The 20,684-nt window shown below is 42.1% G+C and overlaps 1 protein-coding gene and 1 long non-coding RNA gene across 5 annotated transcripts in view; one reads left to right on the plus strand and one right to left on the minus strand.

Moving 5' to 3' along the window:
• LOC135361807 (uncharacterized) overlaps positions 1-20,684 on the plus strand; it is a 76,387-nt gene that overhangs the window by 49,057 nt on the left and 6,646 nt on the right. Inside the window, exon 2 of the long non-coding RNA XR_010405832.1 lies at positions 3,850-3,977. This is a non-coding gene — a long non-coding RNA (uncharacterized LOC135361807). The remainder of the gene's footprint in view (positions 1-3,849; positions 3,978-20,684) is intronic.
• Positions 1-20,684, minus strand: part of NDRG3 (NDRG family member 3) — a 75,334-nt gene that overhangs the window by 43,012 nt on the left and 11,638 nt on the right. For 3 of the 4 annotated variants that reach the window (XM_064573131.1, XM_045885725.3, XM_064573130.1), the window contains exons 2-3: positions 14,487-14,588; positions 4,349-4,384 (exon numbers count right to left, since the gene is read on the minus strand). In XM_064573131.1, the coding sequence (XP_064429201.1) occupies positions 4,349-4,384; positions 14,487-14,543 (93 nt within the window). In that variant the 5' untranslated portion in view covers positions 14,544-14,588. The remainder of the gene's footprint in view (positions 1-4,348; positions 4,385-14,486; positions 14,589-20,684) is intronic. The other variant, XM_045885726.3, reaches the window with a different exon arrangement.

Raw genomic sequence — 20,684 nt, forward strand, 5'->3', positions numbered from 1 at the left:
GAGCTTGGTTGACGACTCTAAGATAACTTCCCAGGGACATCATCAAATATGCCTTAAAGATTTTTCTGAGGCAAGACAGAGATCAGAAGGAAGCCCTGATTAAATGGCTTCAGGTAATATGGTGCCACAGTTATGCGAATGGTCAACACCAATGCCAATGCTGATGCTGATGCTTTTCCATTTAGTGACAATGCTGGCTTTGGATCTGTTCTGTTTTGTCTCCTAAGAATGCCCAATAGTTTCTGGGATGCCTTCAGGCAAACCAGGCCATTCTAGACTTCTAACATCACAGTTCCTAGCTCTTGCGCCTTCTATCAACCTGTTGCTAGACTCCTGACCCAGGGGTCCCAGTCTCCAGAACATCACATAAGCCTTTAACAAAGACACAGACAAGAATGGTGGTAGAAGAGCATTCATAGGTGCCGGAAGGAGGGAAAAAAAAGGGTCTATGGTTTTTTCTTCTTTAGAGCACAAAGCGCCTGTACATTTAAAACCAGTGACAGACATGTGACAGACAGTGACAAACACTCACCACTGTTCTACCTATATCAGGATTGAACTAAAACTTAGATTTCACAAGGCCAGAACATGTTACTATATTAAGGCTTCACCAAAAATACCAAATTTTTGTCAGACTGTTTTTTAAAAAATATTTATTTATCTAAGTAATCTCTACACCCAATGTGGGGCTTGAACTCATGACCCTGAGATCAAGAGTCAGATGTTCTTCTGACCGAGGCAGCCAGGCACCCCTGCCAGAATATTTTTTTTTTAAAGATTTTATTTATTTATTTGACAGAGACACAGCGAGAGAGGGAACACAAGCAGGGGGAGTGGGAGAGGGAGAAGCAGGCTCCCCGCAGAGCAGGGAGCCCGATGCGGGACTCGATCCCAGAACCCTGGGATCATGACCTGAGCTGAAGGCAGTCGCTTAACCAACTGAGCCACCCAGGTGCCCCCTTGCCAGAATATTTTTAAGCCTCAATTTTAAAAAACTGATTCATAATTGTATTTCTAAAGCTCAATTTCATTTATATCTAAGTATATTTATGTGTGAAAAAATCATAAAGGATATATACCAAATAGCAACACTACTGAAATAACAAGTAATTTTGATTTACTTTTTGTTTTTTCTTATTTTTTAGTGAGTATGTATATTTTTTTAAAAGATTTATTTATTTATTTTAGAGGGAGAGAAACAGAGAGCGTGCAATGGGGAGGGGCAAAGGGAGAGAGAGAGAATCCCAAGTAGACTCCCCACTGAGCATGGAGCCTGACGTGGGGCTTAATCCAAGGACCCTGAAATCACAAGGTCAGCTGAAATCAAAAGTCAGATGCCCAACCGACTGAGCCACCCAGGCACCCTGAGCTTGTAATTTTTTTATATTTAATTTTTTTTTGGGGGGGGTAGAGGTACTCAATTTGGTGAAAATCAATGCTTCTATACTTTTTTTCTTTTTAAAGATTTTATTTATTTTTGTGAGAGAGAGAGAGAAAGAGCATGCATGCATGAGTGGGGGCTGGGGGAGAGGGAGAAGCAGATTCCCCACCAGATTGCCCACCAAGCAGGGAGCATAATGTGGGACTTGATCCCAGGACCCTGGGATCATGACCTGAGCTGAAGACAGACGCTTAACCAACTGAACCACTGAGGCACCCCATTTCTATACTTTTAAGTAGAAGTATTCTATTTCTGGAATTCTTTACCTTGAATTTTACTGTCATACTCTCTCAAACGATCTCTTTCTAGGTAAATTTTATCAGATATTAACAACAGTCAAATTAAACTGGTTCAACTTAGATCCAAACCATAACTGAAGTTTAGATCAAATTAAAAACAGGGACGCCTGGATGGCTCAGTTGTTAAGCATCTGCCTTCGGCTCAGGTCATGATCCCAGGGTCCTGGGATCGAGCCCCGCATCAGGCTCTCTGCTCCGCGGGAAGCCTGCTTCTCCCTCTCCCACTCCCTCTGCTTGTGTTCCCTCTCTCGCTGTGTCTCTGTCAAATAAATATAATCTTTAAAAAAAAAAAAATTAAAAACAAGTAAACCCAAACTTGACTGCCACTACTTATCCAAAAATGACTTATTTTTTGTGTAAAGGACCTACAGCAAGTGATTCTTTAACATCACTAGGTTGATTCTCTTGTATATATGAAGTACCAAATAGTCACACCAAGAGGTGTTTGACACTGGGATTCAGAAATCTGTAACGAGGGCGCCTGGGTGGCTCAGTCGTTAAGCGTCTGCCTTCGGCTCAGGTCATGATCCCAGGGTCCTGGGATCGAGCCCCACATCGGGCTCCCTGCTCGGCGGGAAGCCTGCTTCTCCCTGTCCCGCTCCCCCTGCTTGTGTTCCTGCTCTCGCTATATCTCTCTCTGTCAAAAAAATAAATAAAATCTAAAAAAAAAAGAAATCTGTAACGATGCTATGAACCTGCCCCTTATAAAATAAGTTACACCTGTTCTGTTAAAGAGCTTCAGCTTTAAGAACAACTCAACTCTTTAAAAACTTCTCAGTTCTAGACATTTCCAGGTTGGAAAAAACAGGCTACGGATCCAGGAAGAGTGGGGTTTTGCAACTGCAATTCTACCCAATGGCAAGTTATGAAACCTGATTCTCAACTTCCTCATCTGTAAAACAAAAAACATAAAAACCACCTCACGACAGTGCTCCAAGAACTGGAGATGATGTATGCTTTCTACCCACAGCAGGCACCTAATACATTATGATGACGTAACTGGTTTAGTTCCTCCTTTCAATGCTAATGCTATAGAGAGACACCACTGTACGTAATATAAAAATGCTTATCTAAAAATAACTATCTGGGGATGCCTGGGTGGCTCAGTCGGTTAAGCGTCTGCTTTTGGCTTAGATCATGACCCCAAGGTCCTGGGATCGAGTCCCACGTTGGGCTCTCTGCTCAGCAGAGAGCCTGTTTCTCCCTCTCCCTCTGCCTGCTGCTCTGCCTGCTTGTGCTCCCTCTCTGTCAAATAAATAAAATAAAAATAACTACCTGCCTGCGGGTGTCTGGGTGGCTCAGTTGGTTGAGCTCTGCCTTCGGCTGGGGGTCATGATACCGGGGTCCTGGGACTGAGCCCCTCATCAGGCTCCCTGCTCAGCAGGGAATCTACTTCTCCCTCTCCCTCTGCTCATGCTCTCTCTCAAATAAATAAATAAATAAAATCTTAAGAATAAAATAAAAGTAACTACCCGCATATGCATTTACAGGTTGGCTGAATCCTGGAAGCAAGGAAGTTGGTTTTCCAGCACCTTCCTTCCCTGCCTAGTACTCTGAGTCTACTTCATGTTGCTTCTTTTTTTAAAGATTTTATTTATTTGTTTGAGAGAGAGAATGAGAGAGAGAGAGAGAGCATGAGATGGAGGAGGGTCAGAGGGAGAAGCAGACTCCCTGCTGAGCAGGGAGCCCGACATGGGACTCGATCCCAGGACTCCAGGATCATGACCTGAGCTGAAGGCAGTAGCTTAACCAACTGAGCTACCCAGGCGCCCCTACTTCATGTTGCTTCTAATAGCCACTACTATGATATCCATCCCCAAAGTAGGACAGTCAGGCTGCATGGTTATAAGGTTCTCATTTCCATGTACTCACTCCTTCCTCCCGTTTCTTTCAGGGCCAGTCAATAGATAAAGTAGGTAGATGGAGAGATGCTGGTTCATTTCATTGATTTTCAAATTGGCAACACAGATAAAGGCAAAACCAACTAGGAAGAACAATATCATTTAATTAAATACTAATGAGTCAAACTGAATTTTGCATCTACAAGCATAAAGCCAAAGGAAATCTGCATTTTGTATTAATAATGCTTAATTTGTCTTTTTCTTTTAGAAAAAGATTTTGTTGGGACACCTGACTGGCTCAGTCAAAGAAGCATGCGACTCTTGATCTTGGGGTCACGAGTTCGAGCCCCACATTGGGTGTAGAGATTACTTAAATAAATAAAACTTAAAAAAAAGGTAAGAAAAAGATTTTGTTGATAAGTCTCCCCTCCAAACTGCCCCTCCCCCACCTTCTCTGCAGCGAAGTGACAACCCTCCATTTAACACCTGTGACTGAGGTTTCCAATATCATTTGAGGAGAGGAGATCTTAATCACAAAATGACAGTTCAACCCAGTAACCTACAACCATAAAACAGGCACCTGGCAGGCAATTTTTGAATACGACAGCAAATCATTTTAAATAAACTTGATCTAATGACCAAAAGAACATGAAGGAGTTATGATTAGCTATGAAGAGAGATCCACTTCTACAGGCCACCAGGACAGGGAGGGAAGCACTGCAGAGATCCTGTACATAGCCCCCCTTTGGTGCTTGTACAGTCCTTACCTGACAGTCAAAGTCCTGGAAGTTTCGTGTACCAGTCTGTCAACAGAAGGCAGAAAACACAGTCAGTTTCCCCATGTGGCTTCCCCAAATGTGCAGCAAGTTCAGTTCACAGAGCAAGCAGTGCACGTGCAGCCTCTTGGTTGCCATAAAACTAAAATGGTTCTCATCACAAGGCTTCAGAGGCAGGGTGGGCTCCTAACATGTTAGTAGAAGGTGAGATTACACTTTGGCAGGCTTTGTGTGAAGATAAAGGAAAGGAGCCCGGTTGCCCAGTAAAGTTTGTACTTCCTGCTTCCCTACCTAAAGAGAGCAATGAGAACTTGCAGAAAGAGGGTAAAACATGGATCAGAGTCTTAGAGCACACTCACAACTCACCTAGGAAGTACCTGGAAAAAACGGGGTTGAAGGCCAACCCTGAGAGGAGCAAAGGAGGGCAGGAGCCAGGGTGCCCAGAACCAGGAATTAAAGGATCAAGAGGAGAACAAAGATACAGATGGATGAGAAATGGAAGACTTGTAAAAAAATTTTTTAAGATTTTTAAAATTTATTTGTTAGAGAGAGAGAGAGCACAAGTAGGGGGAGTGGCCAGCAAAGGGAGAAGCAGGCTTCCTGCTGAGCAAGGAGCCCGATGCAGGACTTGATCCCAGGACACTGGGATCATGACCTGAGCCGAAAGCATATGTTTAACCGACTGAGCCACCCAGGTGTCCCGGAAGAGTCATAAATTTAATAAGGGAAAAAGGCACTGTCACTGAAAGAGGGAAAGACAGACAAAACCAGATTCCTAATGCACTGCCATATCTGTTGCATCCTGTGAAATTGCTGATAGGAAAAAGGACAAGTCACTGAGTCATTTAAAAAGTAGAACATAGTCAAAAGATCCAAGAAGAATTCACCAAGCTTCTAAAAAGAGATTATATCATAGTAATGTTTGATTAAAAAAAAAAAATCAATGCAATGACTCAAATGCATTTTTGTAGCATTTCAGATACCAGAGTTGCAAAAAAATATGACCTAAGAGTATATAAAAAGAATAATGAATGATGTGTTTTAGAGGGAAAAAAACAGTCTGACTTGATCTTTCATAAAGTAAATGCCCCTCCCCTGGAAAAAAACCTTTCATTATTTAGAAACCATGTTATCATAACATATTCTATTCTGTCTAGAATGGCTTCCAGTAGAACTGCTACTAAGCACCTTCCCAAAAGCTGCCCCTCCAGACAGGATCTAGATATCTGATCCCAAAGGAGTGCAGAGCAGTCCCATACCCCTTCCAGAAGATCCTCTTAGAAACAGTTCTGTATCCGGGGGCCTGGGTGGCGCAACTGACTGGGCAGTCAACTCTTGGTTTAGCTTAGGTCATGATCTTGGGGTTGTGATATCAAGCTCTGTGTTGGGCTCCGTGCTCAGGGTGGAGTCTGCTTAAGGCTCTCCCTCTCCCTCTGCCCCTCCCTGCATCTAGGATAAATAAATAAATCTTAAAAAAAAAAGAAGAAGAAGAAGAAAGGAAAGAAAGAAACAGTTCTGTGTCCACCCTCTACACTCCCGGCAGGACAAAACAGGGATGTTAAAAAAACACAGCCCAGGGTGTAAAACACACACACACACACACACACACACACACACACACACACCCTAAAGATATAAGCTGTCCTCTCCATAAAAGTAACTAGCAGAACCAGCTGAGATGATATAGAGTGGCACTATGCACTACGGTAGCCATTTAGCTACATGTGTCAACTAAAATTTATTAAAACAAAAAATCCAGGAGCACCTGGGTGGCTCAGATGGTTAAGCGTCTGCCTTCGGCTCAGGTCATGAACTCAGGGTCCTGGGATCGAGTCCCACATCAGGCTCCTTGGGAGTCTGCTTCTCCCTCTGCCTGCCACTCCCCCTGCTTGTACTCTCCCCCTCTCTCTCGCTGGCAAATAAAGAAAATCTTAAAAAAAAAAAAAAAAAAATCCAGTTTCTCACATTACTCACATTTCAAGTGCTCAATAGACACATGTGGTTAGTAGCTATTGTATTATTGGGCAGTGCAGATATAGAAAGATTCTGAAAGAATAAGGCTATGGATGAGCACACCCTTGTTTCTCTAAAAGTGGCAGTAAAGCCACAACAGATTACCAATCACAGAGAGAAGAGGTGGCACTGAGAACAGGAGAGTCGTAGAGACTGCTAGTCTGAAGTATTATTCCTGGCATGAAACCAAGTTCACAAAATAAAGTCTGATGCAGTCACAGCATGGAAAGACAAGTCACCATGCAGATGGGACCATGCAGCACATCTCCAAAGAATGCTGCCATCGGCAAAAGGATCATCGTGTTCCACGTCTCCCACTAGTCTCACACAATACCTGAGAACTCTTTCAGAGAAGTCACTGTGTTTAATTTCTAGTTAGACTATGAGAAGCAAAAAGAAGGGCCCTCTCATGGACTAGGGTAGATGGTTTCAGTAGGACATGGTCATTTAGTGAAAATAAATTAGGATACAAATAGTCTTTACATTTTGACCTCAACTACATGAATATGCACCACAAAGACTAGCAGAAAAATACCAAAACATTAACAATAGCAGCTATTTCTCAATAGAGAGATGATGGATGATTATAATTTTCCTTATACTTCTCTACAATGAGCGAGTACTTCCCTTTTTGTAACTAGAAAACTAGAAAAAAAAGATCTGGTATGGTACCAAAAATATGTAACTTGGTATTTTGTAATATAAGATTTAAAGATTCACTTAATCTTTTGAGGAAATAATGTATAATGATGTAAAAACAGATCATATTAGGACTTCGATCTTACAGGGCTTCCAGAGGTTCCTTTAGAGATTATTTAGAAAGATTAGAGAAAATCACTCTAGACTGAAGTAAAATCTTGGTCATGGAACACAGAGACACAAATTCTGATGAGCTATTTGAGAAGCAGAGGTCCGTATATGCATGAATTCCCTTCCTCACAACCACATGATCACAGTCATGAGGCATTCTGTGAGTTCCTAAAGCCTGAGATGAGCACAAAGCCTCTGAAACACCAAAAGCAGAAAGAGGCAATTCTCTCCAGAAATCAAAGCCACTCTTCTTTGTTAAGCATCTAGCAAAAAACAACTATATGTTCTTTATCACACATACACAGCTAGACTCCCAGAAAAAAGGTACTAATAACTGGATGAAGACTATCTAACACTTGTTTACTTTAATTCTAGTATAATTAATGTACAGTGTTACATTAGCTTCAGGTATACAATGTAGTGATTCAACAATTCTATACATTCCTCAGTGTAACACTTATTGTTGTTTTAAATTTTTTTTTTTTTAAGTAGGTTCCACGCCCAGCGTGGAACCCAACGCAGGACTTGAACTCACAACCCTAACACCAAGCCCTGAGCTGAGATCAAGAGTCAGACGCTTAACCAACTGACCCACCCAGGCGCCCTTGCTGTTGTTGTTTTAAAGACATGCCAGACGGGTCTTAGAGAATGGCTTCAAGCTTCCTGAGTGATCATCTTAGAGAAAGGATATGAACAGGTCTGTCTGACAGTATTTGGCATCCAGAGTGTCTGAATGGAGATCATTAGCTGGTCCCCACTCAACTGTGGTAAACTGAAACCATATTCTCTGAACTCATTAAAAATTCAATACTACTCACTGGGTGTATCCTAGAAGGAGAAAGAATTCCCTGGCCACTTATCTATCTTTGATATTTGAGGTACATGGTTACACTCTAACAAAACTTCTAGAAGTTTCAAGTTCTGCGTGTTTTCTTTTTTCTTTCTGTCCATTTTGAAGATACCAGTAATTCCATGTTCAGAGAGATTCTTGCACTAAGCAGACTTAATTAGCAGAAAGAGATTCAAGAAAGAAATTAAAATAATAGAATAATTTGGGGAAAGACAGAAAAAAGAGTAAGTCAAGAAAAAAGATACATCATTACTGTAAGTTACAGTTAAGGTAGAAGCCAGCCAAGGGGAGTATTTTCTGGTGTAGCCTCAGAGCCAAATGTAGAAGGTAAATGAAGCAGCTCAAGAAGGTAAATTAAAAAGAAGTCATTCTCTCAAATACAAGCCTGGAGAATAAGCAAGAAGCAACTAAGAATAGATCAATGAATGAAGAGAAGTATGAAAATAAGGGGGTGGGGGGGATATAAAAAAATAAGTAATTGCTAGGGAGAAGAAAAATGTAGTTTCCCAACATGAGATCTAGTCAAGAGGCATATATAGTTTCAAAAGACAGAAAACAACAGATATAAAGAAAGGCAAGATGTGTAAGACCTTAGAATCAACTACCAACAGGAAGAGATCTGGGGTAAATCTACCTCTTCTGTGAACTTGAAGTGGGGTCGGGGACCTGTGTCTGATTTATCACTCTACTCCCAGTCCTGGTACTTAGTAAATGCAGTAAACATCATTTTGCAAAGGTTATAAGCATCTCAAAATAGAGACAGTCAATTTGAGTTAAGAAATGAATACCAAAGTTACATGCAATTGATATGCTAGGAACTAAAGTAGGGAGAAAGAATTGTTACAACAGTAAAAATTTTAGAAACAAGCTGATTTGAAAAAAAAATGTCAAAGAATAAAATATGGCATTTTTAGTAACAAAAGACAATAATCCTTACCAAGAGAAAGTGGAAAGATGAACTGTATAGATAAGCCTGGAAAATACTGTTTTTCTTTGTTAATAAAGATTAATATAATCAATTAACACAGATTAATAAATCAATGTTTTACAATCATCATTAAACTGTTTTTAAGTAGGCATCTGTTCAAGCTGATAATCCAGATTAAAAATTATATATATGCAAGTGTTTATGTGGGCATATGTGTATACATATTTAAAGCATCTATATTATTACCTTCGAAAAATACTAATTAAGAAACAGACTTCATAAGGAAATTTGTAAAGAGGTCAGATACTTGGATACAACTATCTACAATCAGATAATCATCTGCAGACTGCTGAAAAGGTACAATTTCAACTCCAAAATAACTTCTCCTCTAAAGTAACATACTATCAGGCTAATAACATGTGTCACTGACCCCCTGCACTAAAAACGCCTTAGGCATCCTGTGGCTAAGGCTTCTTCCACCATCTCCTGCTGATCTTGTAGCTGGTTGACAGTGTTCTGTCACAGTGGCAGCATTACTTGCTCAGGAACTCACTTCCTGCTCCAGTCCCATCTGGGTCATTTCTTATAACATGTGACGATTACTTCTTAGCACATTAAGGGATACCCACCCTCCAGTGCATAGTAGATGTAGCACTTCAGAAATAATATTCTTTAATGAAAATGTCAATAACTTTTTAAAATAAAAAAAAAAAGCCTTGGCACTAACCCTTTTGGCTGTCTCTGCTGTCCTGAAAGTTATAAAAATGCACGGCTTCTCCCTCCTCTCTCCTCTGCTTATATTTCCAGTCACTAGTAGAGACGGAAAACTTAAACTGCAGTAGGGTCTATCTCACTTTCTATTTTAACAACCAGAAAGAAGTAAATAACTTGTTTCTATTCTCCCCACTAAATAGTTACTCCCCTCCTTGATATTTCCTCAATTTCACAGAAGCCAACGGGGGCCTTCTACTTGTTTCCTCAAGGCTGCCCTTTGGCTTTCACTAGGCTCAGTATTTTTGTACCATACCAAATCCTTTTTTTCTGGTTTTCTTCTTTCTTTCTTTCTTTTTTTTTTTTTAAGATTTTATTTATTTATTTGACAGAGAGAGAGCACAAGCAGGCAGAGCCGCAGGCAGAGGGAGAGGGAGACAAGCAGACTCCCTACTGAGCAGGGAGCCCAATGTGGGCCTTGATCCCAGCACCGGGATCATGACCTAAGCTGAAGGCAGACGCTTAACCGACTAGAGCCACCCAGGCGTTCCTTTTTCTGGTTTTCTAATTACAAAAAGGAAGGTACATGCTCATTGTAGAGAAGTATAAGGAAAATTATAATCATCCATCATCTCTCTATTGACAAATAGCTGCTATCGTTAATGCTTTCGTATTTTTCTGCTAGTCTTTTCTGGCACATATTTTAATGTAGTTGAGGTCAGGGAAAAGGAAGCACTAACTGGTTAACTCTCTTGCTTGTTACAAGGTCTGGTGGTTGAGGAAGCTGGAATAACCAGCTCCAAGAGGCGGTAGATGGTGGGAAGAGGCCTAAACCCCCTGATCTGAGTTGAAGTAAACAGATTTGGGTACTAGTCTTGGCTTCACCACCTTACTGGACACTAACTTTGGGTAAGTCATATAACCTTCTCTCAGCCTTACCTGTAAAATGGAGTTAAGATATTCCATTTTAAGTAGTTAAAACCTTTAACTACTTATTCCATAGCAGGTTGGGAGATTTAAGGAGAATATAATACTTGTGAAAATGCACTAAAAATAGCTAAATGTTATTTAAAAAAAAATCAGTTCATATGTCTGTACAATTTCTGCCCCCCAAAACAAAGATAAGTGCTGGCAGTTGCATCTTTTCATCACTGGAGCCAAAAGAAGCATGGCAAGATTACCCACTTCTTCACAAATCTGAGCCACAGACAAAATTACAAGCACACTAAAATTAAATGGGAAAAGTACCAACAAATGACAAGAGATGAGTTAACATAAGCCTTGCTTAAAGCTATTTTGAGAATGCTTCCTTATAGTCATCTCAGGACAAATCTCTCCATAACAGGTTGGGTCTAGACTTCCTCCAGCTCCCTGAAGCCTGGAAGGGTATGGTGATGCCTTCTGGATAAGAGTATATCTATAAGAATGGACAAAAAGATGAAGTGAACTGATACACGTTTCTAGACTTTTCCTTAAAGAGACAGGGCAAGCCACAGAGGTGATGGGGTCAGCACAGTGGAAAGGCCTAAGGGATTAGGATAGGACAGACCCGGTTTCAGTCCTGACTCTGCCACATACTGACTGGGCAAGTCAGTTTTTCAGTCAGATTTTCATCTTCTAAGTTAGGAATAATACTATGTACTTCAAAGGGATACTCTTTTGATTTAAAAGAGAGAAGGTAACAGCTGGCATATCAGAGTGCTTAATAAATATAAATAATAGTAGGCTAGGCCAAAAAAACCCCTCCCAAACAAAAAACTTCAAGACTTCTACGCCTATGCAAATCTGGAGGCCTATCCCCTATAGTAGTGGTTCTCAAATGGGAGACTCTGCCCCCAGGGGGCATTTGACCATGTCTGGAGACATTTTTGGTTATCACCACTGAGAGATGCTGGCATCTAGTGGATAGAGACCCAGGATGCTGCTAAACATCCTACAACATGCACAACGGTCCCCCACAACAATCATCCAGCCCAAAACATTAACAGTGCCAAGACTGAGAAGTCCTGCCCCACAGCAAGCATTCTCTGATACTCAATCTGAGTAAGCTACTTCACCTTTCTCATCCTTAGCTTTCTCACCAGCAGTATGGGAACAAACTGATCTGTGCTCCCTATTACCACCAGGGTACTGGGGGGATCAAATAAAATAACTGATGAAGGGCATTACCATCATACCTTTCACAATAAATGCAGAAGCACACACTTGCTGGGCAAAGACAGAAACACTCATGTAGTGGGGCAGGGGGACTTATAGGGGGTGGAACTCTTTGTTTGAGAATGCCATCATCCAAAGAGGGCCTCTTGCCAATCTTCTCCAAAGCTGGGCTGGAGCAGGGGAGCTCTCACGAATAGTGAGGGGATAGGAACATGTCTCAGGGAGAGAGAGGGAGCGTGGGAAGTGGGCAGGAACAGCACAGGCCTATCAAAGAGGAGCTAACAGATGTTAGGAAGTGAGATATTGATTGCTTGGTGTCTTAGACTGCTTGGGATGCCTGAGAGGCTTAAACAAGAGAAATTTATTTTCTGTTCTGGAGGCTGGAAGTCCAAGATCAAGATTCCAGCAGGGTTTGGTTTCTGGTGAGAGCTCTCTTCCTGGCTTGCAGACGGCTACCACCTTGCTGTGTCCTCACATGGCGGGGGGGGCGGGCGGGAAGGGGCAGAGTGTGAGAGAGCGAGATCTCTCTTCCTCTTACAAGGCCACCAATTCTATTGGATTCCACCCTATGACTTACTTTAACCTTAATCACCTCCTAAGGGCCCTATCTCCAATATAGTCACATAGGGGGTGAGGGCTTCAACATGTGAGTGTGGGGAGAGGAGAGGTGCACAAATTCCATCCACAGCACTTGGGCACACTTCAGACGCAGCCAAGGCATCACTGTGGCCTCAGAAAGGAGGACCCAGGAGTTAATTCACTGCTTTTCTATCATCACATTCATTCAATCTTTCCTTTTCCAGCTGTCTTTTCTATGAGATACGCGGTCAATTAACTCCTGCAGCTCTTTCATGTAGGCCTACTCAGGCATCCTGTGAATTTCCAGGATCTAGGAAGGATCCTCCTCCTATTTGTGCCCCAGTCCTCAAATATCAGGTCACGGGTTTCCAACAATGACTAACCAGTCACTTGAGGCATGGTTCTCAACTTCGGAATTTTTTAAAAAAGCTCAACCATACCCCAGACCAATTTAGTCAGAAACTTTTTGGAGAACCAAAAAAATCGCTGGTGATTTTTAAATCTCCCCAAGTAATTCCAAAAAGCAGCTCAAGTTGAGGACCACTGATCACAGAAAGATATGTGTGTACCTGTCCCCCTCCCCTCACATTCCAATTTAGTTGGTCTACAGTGGGACCCAATATTCTGTATTTTTAAAGATTTTATTTATTTATTTGAGAGAGAGAGAATGAGAGAGAGCACATGAGAGGGGGGAGGGTCAGAGGGAGAAGCAGACTCCCTGCCGAGCAGGGAGCCCGATGCGGGACTCGACCCAGAGACTCCAGGATCATGACCTGAGCTGAAGGCAGTCGCTTAACCAACTGAGCCACCCAGGCGCCCAATATTCTGTATTTTTAAACAATTACCCAGCTGATTCTGATGATCAGACAGGTTTAGGATGGATTACTACCTTCCTGAAGCTAAACTGCTTACTCCCACCTGTAACTATTCATTTCTGTGGCTATACATAAGCTCTACAGATGCAGATTTTATTTCCTTCCTCCTCGTGGCACATCATTTTGGGGACAGCCCTTCACATGCACCAAAGACAATAAAGAAGGAGAGGGTTTTCTGAAAACATGAGGAAAAGCAGCAGGAAAAACCAAATGGGGGCTTAAAAAAGTGTGTGCAGCTTGACAAGGGAGAAAGCAAAAACTAGTGCAGGATAAAAGGAAAGGGTGGGAATGTACGTGGAGAGATGAGGTCACAGGAATGAAAATAAGACTGGCAGGATTCAATAGCAAATTAATAAATACACAGTTAAGTCAAAAGCCCCAAAAGTTATAGATGCGCCTTTGGGCAAAAAAAGATAAGGGCAACAGTATCTTCTGGTGTAGTACCCCCATCCCAACCTCATCCATCTTTACTCTTACTTTTTATCAATACTTTTCTCAGGGAAGAATGCCACAGGCTCATTCACACCAAGCTATAAGAGTATTTTAATAGGGGCAATGACAATAAACGAAAAGCAAAGGGTAGAAAAGAGGGAATTTCAGGCACATTTACTGAATGGGGAGGGACAGGAGAGAGGTCTTAGCTTTTTGGTAACTCCTACCATCACACCACTCTACTCCCTGAATCCTGGTGGCTGTGAACTATGCGGCTCACTGTTCTCTAATACTAACATAAAAATGGGGCGTATTATCGATATCCACACATCCCGATGAAAACCTCAAAGCTGACAGAAAGGTTACATCACAGACTTGACAAACTTTAGGGAAAGTGTTGCAGCCTATATACATCACCAGCCATGGATGTTCATTCTCCTTATAGAAACAGAAAGTCAAGACACTTGGGTTCTAAGTGAAACCTTTCTCTCATCCTAACTCTGTCATATTATTTTTTCCTTTAACGTCTCTATCAGTAAAACAGGAAAAATCTCAAGAATAACTTGACTGGATCTGGCCCATGGAAACAAAAGTAGGAGGAAAGAAAAAAGGAAGGAAAGACATCAGAGTGTTAAGAAACATATTTTTTAAAGTATTTCCTCCATAGAAAAGCTGAGTATGTTTTGAATTAGTTACTATTCAGAAAATAGAGAAAATGAACTAATCACAGAAGAAAAGACATACATAGTTTAGTGAAAACAGTGTAGTCTTTACCTTATCATTTAGAAGTGGTTTGATCTCTGTGAGTTGAACATCCTGAAGTTCATCCATGAGGATAGATGAGAGTAGAGGATTCTCAAGAATAAATCAGTAACTCTGAAACAGAAGAAAACGAAGTAAAGAAAGAGGCTTAAACTTGAAGCTGAAAACATAATAGTCACACTATGTCCATTCATTCAAATACTAGAGCTTAGTATATGTCATGCACTGCTCAGGATGCTGAAGACAAAGGAAACTAAACAGTCATGGCAGACAGACTTTAAAATGATCTCTGCCTCCTATTCACACCCTTCCATTATCCCCCTCCCCACCACTGAGGGTGGGTGAGACCCCTGGCTTGCTTGTAACCAAAATGGCTACTGATGGTATGTACAGGAGTACCTGTACATGATGATATTATATAATATTTTAACATCTGTCTTGCTGAAAAACACACTTTCCTTTGCTAGATTTGAAGAAGCTGGCATGTTGTGAGAGGGCCACATGGCAAGGAACTGAGGACAGCCTCCAGCCAAAAAAGTTAAGAAACTAAGACCCTCAGTCTAACTTGTAAAAACTGATTGCTGCCAACAACCATATGAGCCTGGAAGTGGATCACTCCCCAATCGAAACGTCAGATGAGAAAACAGCCCTGACCAACACCTTCACTGCAGACTTGCAGAGGACCCGGGTCAACCCATGCCAGATTCCCAACCCCCAGATATTGTCAGATAATAAATGTGTGTTGTGTCTTGTTTTAAGTCAGTAAGTTTGTGGTAGTACTTTCTTTTTTTCTTTGTAGCAACAGATAATACAATAGTCTTTGCCCTTCTGGAGTGTCCAGTTTAGTTACTGAAGATGTATAACTAAGAGAACAACACACTCAATGCTATGCTTCAGGAAACAACAGTTTGGGGGATGGATTAAGAGGGAAACAAAAATTGAAGGCTAATGCTAGGATGAGGCCCTGACTAAGAAATGAGAATTAAGGGGCAGATGAACCAAGGCTAAACTCATCAGCCTTCACTTAGGGAATCAGAACAGTGGATGGAGAGTATGAGAGCCAGCTTCCAAGATGGGCCTCCAAACAACCCAATGATCCTTGACTCCTGATATTTGCAGTCATGTAGTCTCCAATCCAAATAAATCAGGGATGGTGTGTAACATAATAAAATATGGCAGAGGCAGCAATATATGGCTTCTGAGGCTGCGTCATAAATGGCATAGCTTCTGCTTCAAGACATTACAGTCTTCATTCATTAGTTCTGGGGGAAGCCAGCTATGGTATTGTGAGGACATTCACACAGTCCTCTGGGGAGGCCCATGCCAAGAGGAACCATCTTGCCAGTACCAACCCGTGAGCCATGTGAGTGAGCTACCTTGCACATGGATCTTCCAGCCCCAGTCAAGACTTCAGATGACTGCAGCCCCAGAGATATCTGACTGCAACCACATTGGAGACCCTAAGCCTGAACCACCCTACCAAGCCACCACCTGAATTCCTGACCCACGGAAAGTATGAATAGTAATAATTATTCTGTTTTGGAGTGATTTCTTATATAGCAAAAAATAACTAACACAGAGACAGAGAGGACAGGAAAACACTTCTAGGAGAAGAAAGTAGTTGGAGAGGAGGAGACAGGGTAATGAGTCATAAATCCTTACTCCATCCCACTGGACAGGGAGTCATGGGGAAAGGCTGCAAATATTGGATATTGCCAGTATTTCCATCCAGACTTTAAAGCCCCAGGCTTCCTCCCCTCTGCCTTGGCCATGAACTCATCAGTCCAGAAAAATGCTAATTCAGTGAGTTGGGGATGTAGTTATTACCACTTACTGAGTACCCAGTGTGCAAAGCATTATGGAAGATAAAAAAAAGTCCCTGCTTTCCAGGACTAGAGTAGAGATGACAGCTATCTATAAAACTAACTACAAAATGAGAAGTAAATAGAAGGGGCATAATAGTTCAAAGAAGGAATAATTACTTTTGATTGTGAGAATCACAAAAGCCTTCATAAAATATTAGCCTACTGTATTAATTCATTTTTCTGTTTTTTCCTCCAGACATAGGATTACATGGCTTTGATTTACTTAGCTATGGAGAGAGTATGTAGTCTAGGCTACCTTTTAGCGATTACTGACCAATACATCAAAATAAATTCTGCTTCCAACTGTGACTACTTTAGAACAGACTAACAAAGGCCCTTTTATCATTCCTTCTAAGAACCCAGAGGATGCCAGTCAGGAACACTCCTCAAACTATGGACCCCACAGGCCAATCACAAGCATCCCAAACATCTGTGCCACTTAACAGAGCACAAGCTTGATGATATTTAACCTCCAATAGAACATGGTTCTTTTTCTCAGCTCCCAGGCAACCTATAAACTTAATTGAGCTACTGCATGACCAGAAGCTGAATTTTTGTTTTGTTTCTATACCACGTACATTTCTTTTTTCTTTTTTTTTAAGGATTTTATTTATTTGACAGAGACACAGCGGGAGAGGGAACACAAGCAGGGGGAGTGGGAGAGGGAGAAGCAGGTTTCCGGCGGAGCCGGGAGCCCGACCCGGGGCTCGATCCCAGGACCCTGGGATCATGACTGAGCCGAAGGCAGACACTTAATGACAGAGCCACCCAGGCGCCCCGTACATTTCTTTTTTTAAAAAAAGATTTTATTTATTTACTTGACAGAGAGGGAGAGCACAAGCAGGGGGAGCAGCAGGCAGAGGGAGAAGCAGGCTCCCTGCTGAGCAAGGAGGCCGCGGGACTTGATCCCAGGACCCTGAGACCATGACCTGAGCTGAAGGCAGACACTTAACCGACTGAGCCACCCAGGCACCCCTACCACGTACATTTCATAAGGGGATGAGGTGGCTTGAATCTTTCATCACAAATCTCAGCTGGCATTTGCAATTCTCTTTTACAATACCACTTTGACCCAATTAACCCAATATATTGGCCTAACTGGGATCTATACTCGTTGTGTGTTTATTTTTATTTTTAAAGATTTATTTATTTATTTTGAGAGAGAGAGAAAGCGCATGCACAAGCAGTATGGGCAGGGAGAGGGAAAGGGAATCTCAAGCAGACTTCATGCTGAGTTCAGAGCCCCACTCAGGGGCTCCATCTCATGACCCTGAGATTGCAACCTGAGCTGAAACCAAGAGTCTGATGCTTAACCAACTTAGCCACCCGGGCATCCCTTGTTATGTGTTTATTAATCACACTATAAACTGTGGCTACTTTTCATTTGGATGTCACTGCTTATCAGTAATTTAAAATGGCAATTTTAAAATTTTTTCCTATTATAAAGATAGTACGTGTTCACTTTAGAAAATGTGAAATCAGGGGCACCTGGGTGGCTCAGTTGGTTGGGGTCTGCCTTCGGCCCAGGTCATGATCCCAGGGTCCTGGGATCGAGCCCCGCATCGGGCTCCCTACTTGGTGGGGAGCCTGCTTTTCCCTCTCCCTCTGCCTGCCGTTCCCCCTGCTTGTGCTCTCTGTCAAACAAATAAATAAAATCTTTAAAAGAAAAACCAGAAGAGTCTCTTATAAAAAAAAAAAAAAGTGAAATCACAGAATAATGAAAAGATATTTTACTCACAGTCCTTCCACCTAAAGACAACCACTGTTAACATTTTAGTCTATTTCCACTTGTTCTTTTTTCCATGTAAAGTGGTGATTTCCTGAAATTATTTTCCAATCTACCCACTTTATTCCCTACTTTAATTCACTCACTTGAAAGCAGGACCCTTCAAGATGTTAATTACTCAAATGTAACTCCGGGTAGAGAGATGTGTCAAGGTTCCTCAGGGCCGGGCGCCTGGGCGGCTCAGCTGGTTAAGCGACTGCCTTCAGCTCAGGTTACGATCCTGGAGTCCCGGGATCGAGTCCCACATCGGGATCCCTGCTCAGCAGGGAGTCTGCTTCTCCCTCTGACCCTCCTCCCTCTCATGCTGTCTCTCATTCTCTCTCTCGCAAATAAAATCTTTAAAAAAAAAAAAAAGGTTCCTCAGGGCCAGAAGAAAGCCAGAGGTGCCCTCAGTTCCAAAGTGACTGGCATTCACCTAGTGTTCCCATGCATTTTTTAAAGATGAAGAAAAATGTAATGTTTGTGCCAGGAGAAACACTTAAACAAGGGCACAAATTAAATGAGAAGCCTGTCCCTATCAGCTGGGTCCAATGCAGACAATGCAGGACAGTGAACTGTTCCAGTATGACTTGGGAACTGGCAACAAGACAGTAGATGTTTACCTTCCATGTTATAGGGGACCTACTGCATTCCTCCAGAGACTCAACTTTTGCTCAGTTCTCATTGTCCCAATCCCTTGCCAATACGGAATTTTATAACACCTATAAGAAAACTAAGATCACATGGTGGAAATCTCCATCTCCAGATCTCTCAGCTACACAGATTGGCTCCCTCCTGGGGATCTTTAAGGCCTGTAGTTCCCTCATCTGCAGAAATGACAGGGCTGCCAGATCCCATCCTGGTAATAAGGGCTACTAATATTCCTTTTTTTTTTTTTTTTTAAGTAGACTCCATGCCCAGCGTGGAACACAACGTGGAGTTTAAACTCACAACCCTGAGATCAAGACCTGAGCAGAGGGGCGCCTGGTGGCTCAGTCGTTAAGCGTCTGCCTTCGGCTCAGGTCATGATCCCAGGGTCCTGGGATCGAGCCCCGCATCGGGCTCCCTGCTCCGCAGGAAGCCTGCTTCTCCCTCTCCCACTCCCCCTGCTTGTGTTCCCTCTCTCGCTGTGCCTCTCTCTGTCAAATAAATAAATAAAATCTTTAAAAAATAAGACAAAAAAAAAGACCTGAGCTGAGATCAAGAGTTGGACGCCTAACCGACTGAGCCACCCAGGCGCCCCAGGGCTCCAAATATACTTATAAAGCTGGTAGGGATTTTATAAACTGCAGTAGATAACAAAATGTTCATCCTCTTTCCCAGTTGTAGGAGGCAGAGGGAGGGCTAACAAGTTAAAACCATCCATCCTCAAACTGAGGCAGTGAACCTGGTACCAAATGGCTAGAGAGTGAAAGGGAAAAAGTGTAATTCCTATTCTGTGCCAGGAATTATACTCTAAGTACACTACGTTTAATCCTCCTAACAATCTTCTCAGGCAGATATTTCCATTTCTTAGTTTAGAGATGATAAATTTAGGCTTAGAGAAGTTAAGTAACTCTTCTAGTATCTCCCATCCATGTAAGTAATAGAGCAAGAATGTAAAAACCTTTGCTTTCCCCACTATCATATGTCTACGCCAGGCCCCATGTGCTGGTTGTAGGACCCTGGGCAAATTTCTTCCTCTACACCCACAGGGGCACCTCCTTGAAGTAAAGGTAGTAGAAGCCTAGAGCAATCCTACACCACCACTGACTTGGAAGCCAGACTGAAGGTTTGAGTCACCGTATCAGGACAAGACTCTTCACTATCTCAGTAGTAGCTGAAGACAAGGCGAAGATAGAATGAGGAGGGATAAGAGAAATAAAATTCCAGCTATTACTTGAGCTGAAACAAGAGCTATTTCTTGTTTGTTATGAGAACAGTGTGCCTCAAACCTCAATGTACAGACAACACCTGGGGACCTTGTTTAGGATCTTAGCCAATCAGTTTGGAATGATGACCCTCCAACATGTGACCTAATCAGCTGACGAGGAGAGAACATCTAAGTTGAGGAGGTGAGTAACTGAAAGGCTTGATTATCAGCAAAAATCCTTAACAGAGATGAGGATGGGGGAGAAAAAGACTCTATTTATCTAATTTCATCCTGCCTATTCCCAAAAGGATTTCAGTAAATTAAATGGGATTTTAAAAAGATTCAACAACTGAGACCAACTAGAAGGGAAAATACTAGAGAAAGAGAAGAGTTTAGTAGTTTGCTACAGAAATCCTAGCTGAAAGGTGACAAGTGTGATAACGCTACTGGAATCACAGAAAGAAAAAGGGACATCTGGGTACAAAGCTGGTAAAAATAGCATACGGTCAGAAAAGAGTCAGATTTTGCCAAGGTTTTCGATTAGAAGGATAAAGAATAGTGGTGCAGTGGGGGAGCTGAGAAGCAATAACAGAGAAATTGATGAAAAAAAATCAATGTTGATTCAAAGTTAATATTTGGGCCTCCAAGAGACCTGAGCATAGGCAGGAGTGAATTAATGAGGAAAATCCACAGGCGCTTACCAAACTAGAGATGAGGAGGAGATGCAG

Source organism: Mirounga angustirostris, unplaced genomic scaffold (genome assembly GCF_029215605.1).
Source record: "Mirounga angustirostris isolate CCGP_5_RB_7025 unplaced genomic scaffold, mMirAng1.0.hap1 SCAF_10, whole genome shotgun sequence".
NCBI lineage: Eukaryota > Metazoa > Chordata > Mammalia > Carnivora > Phocidae > Mirounga > Mirounga angustirostris.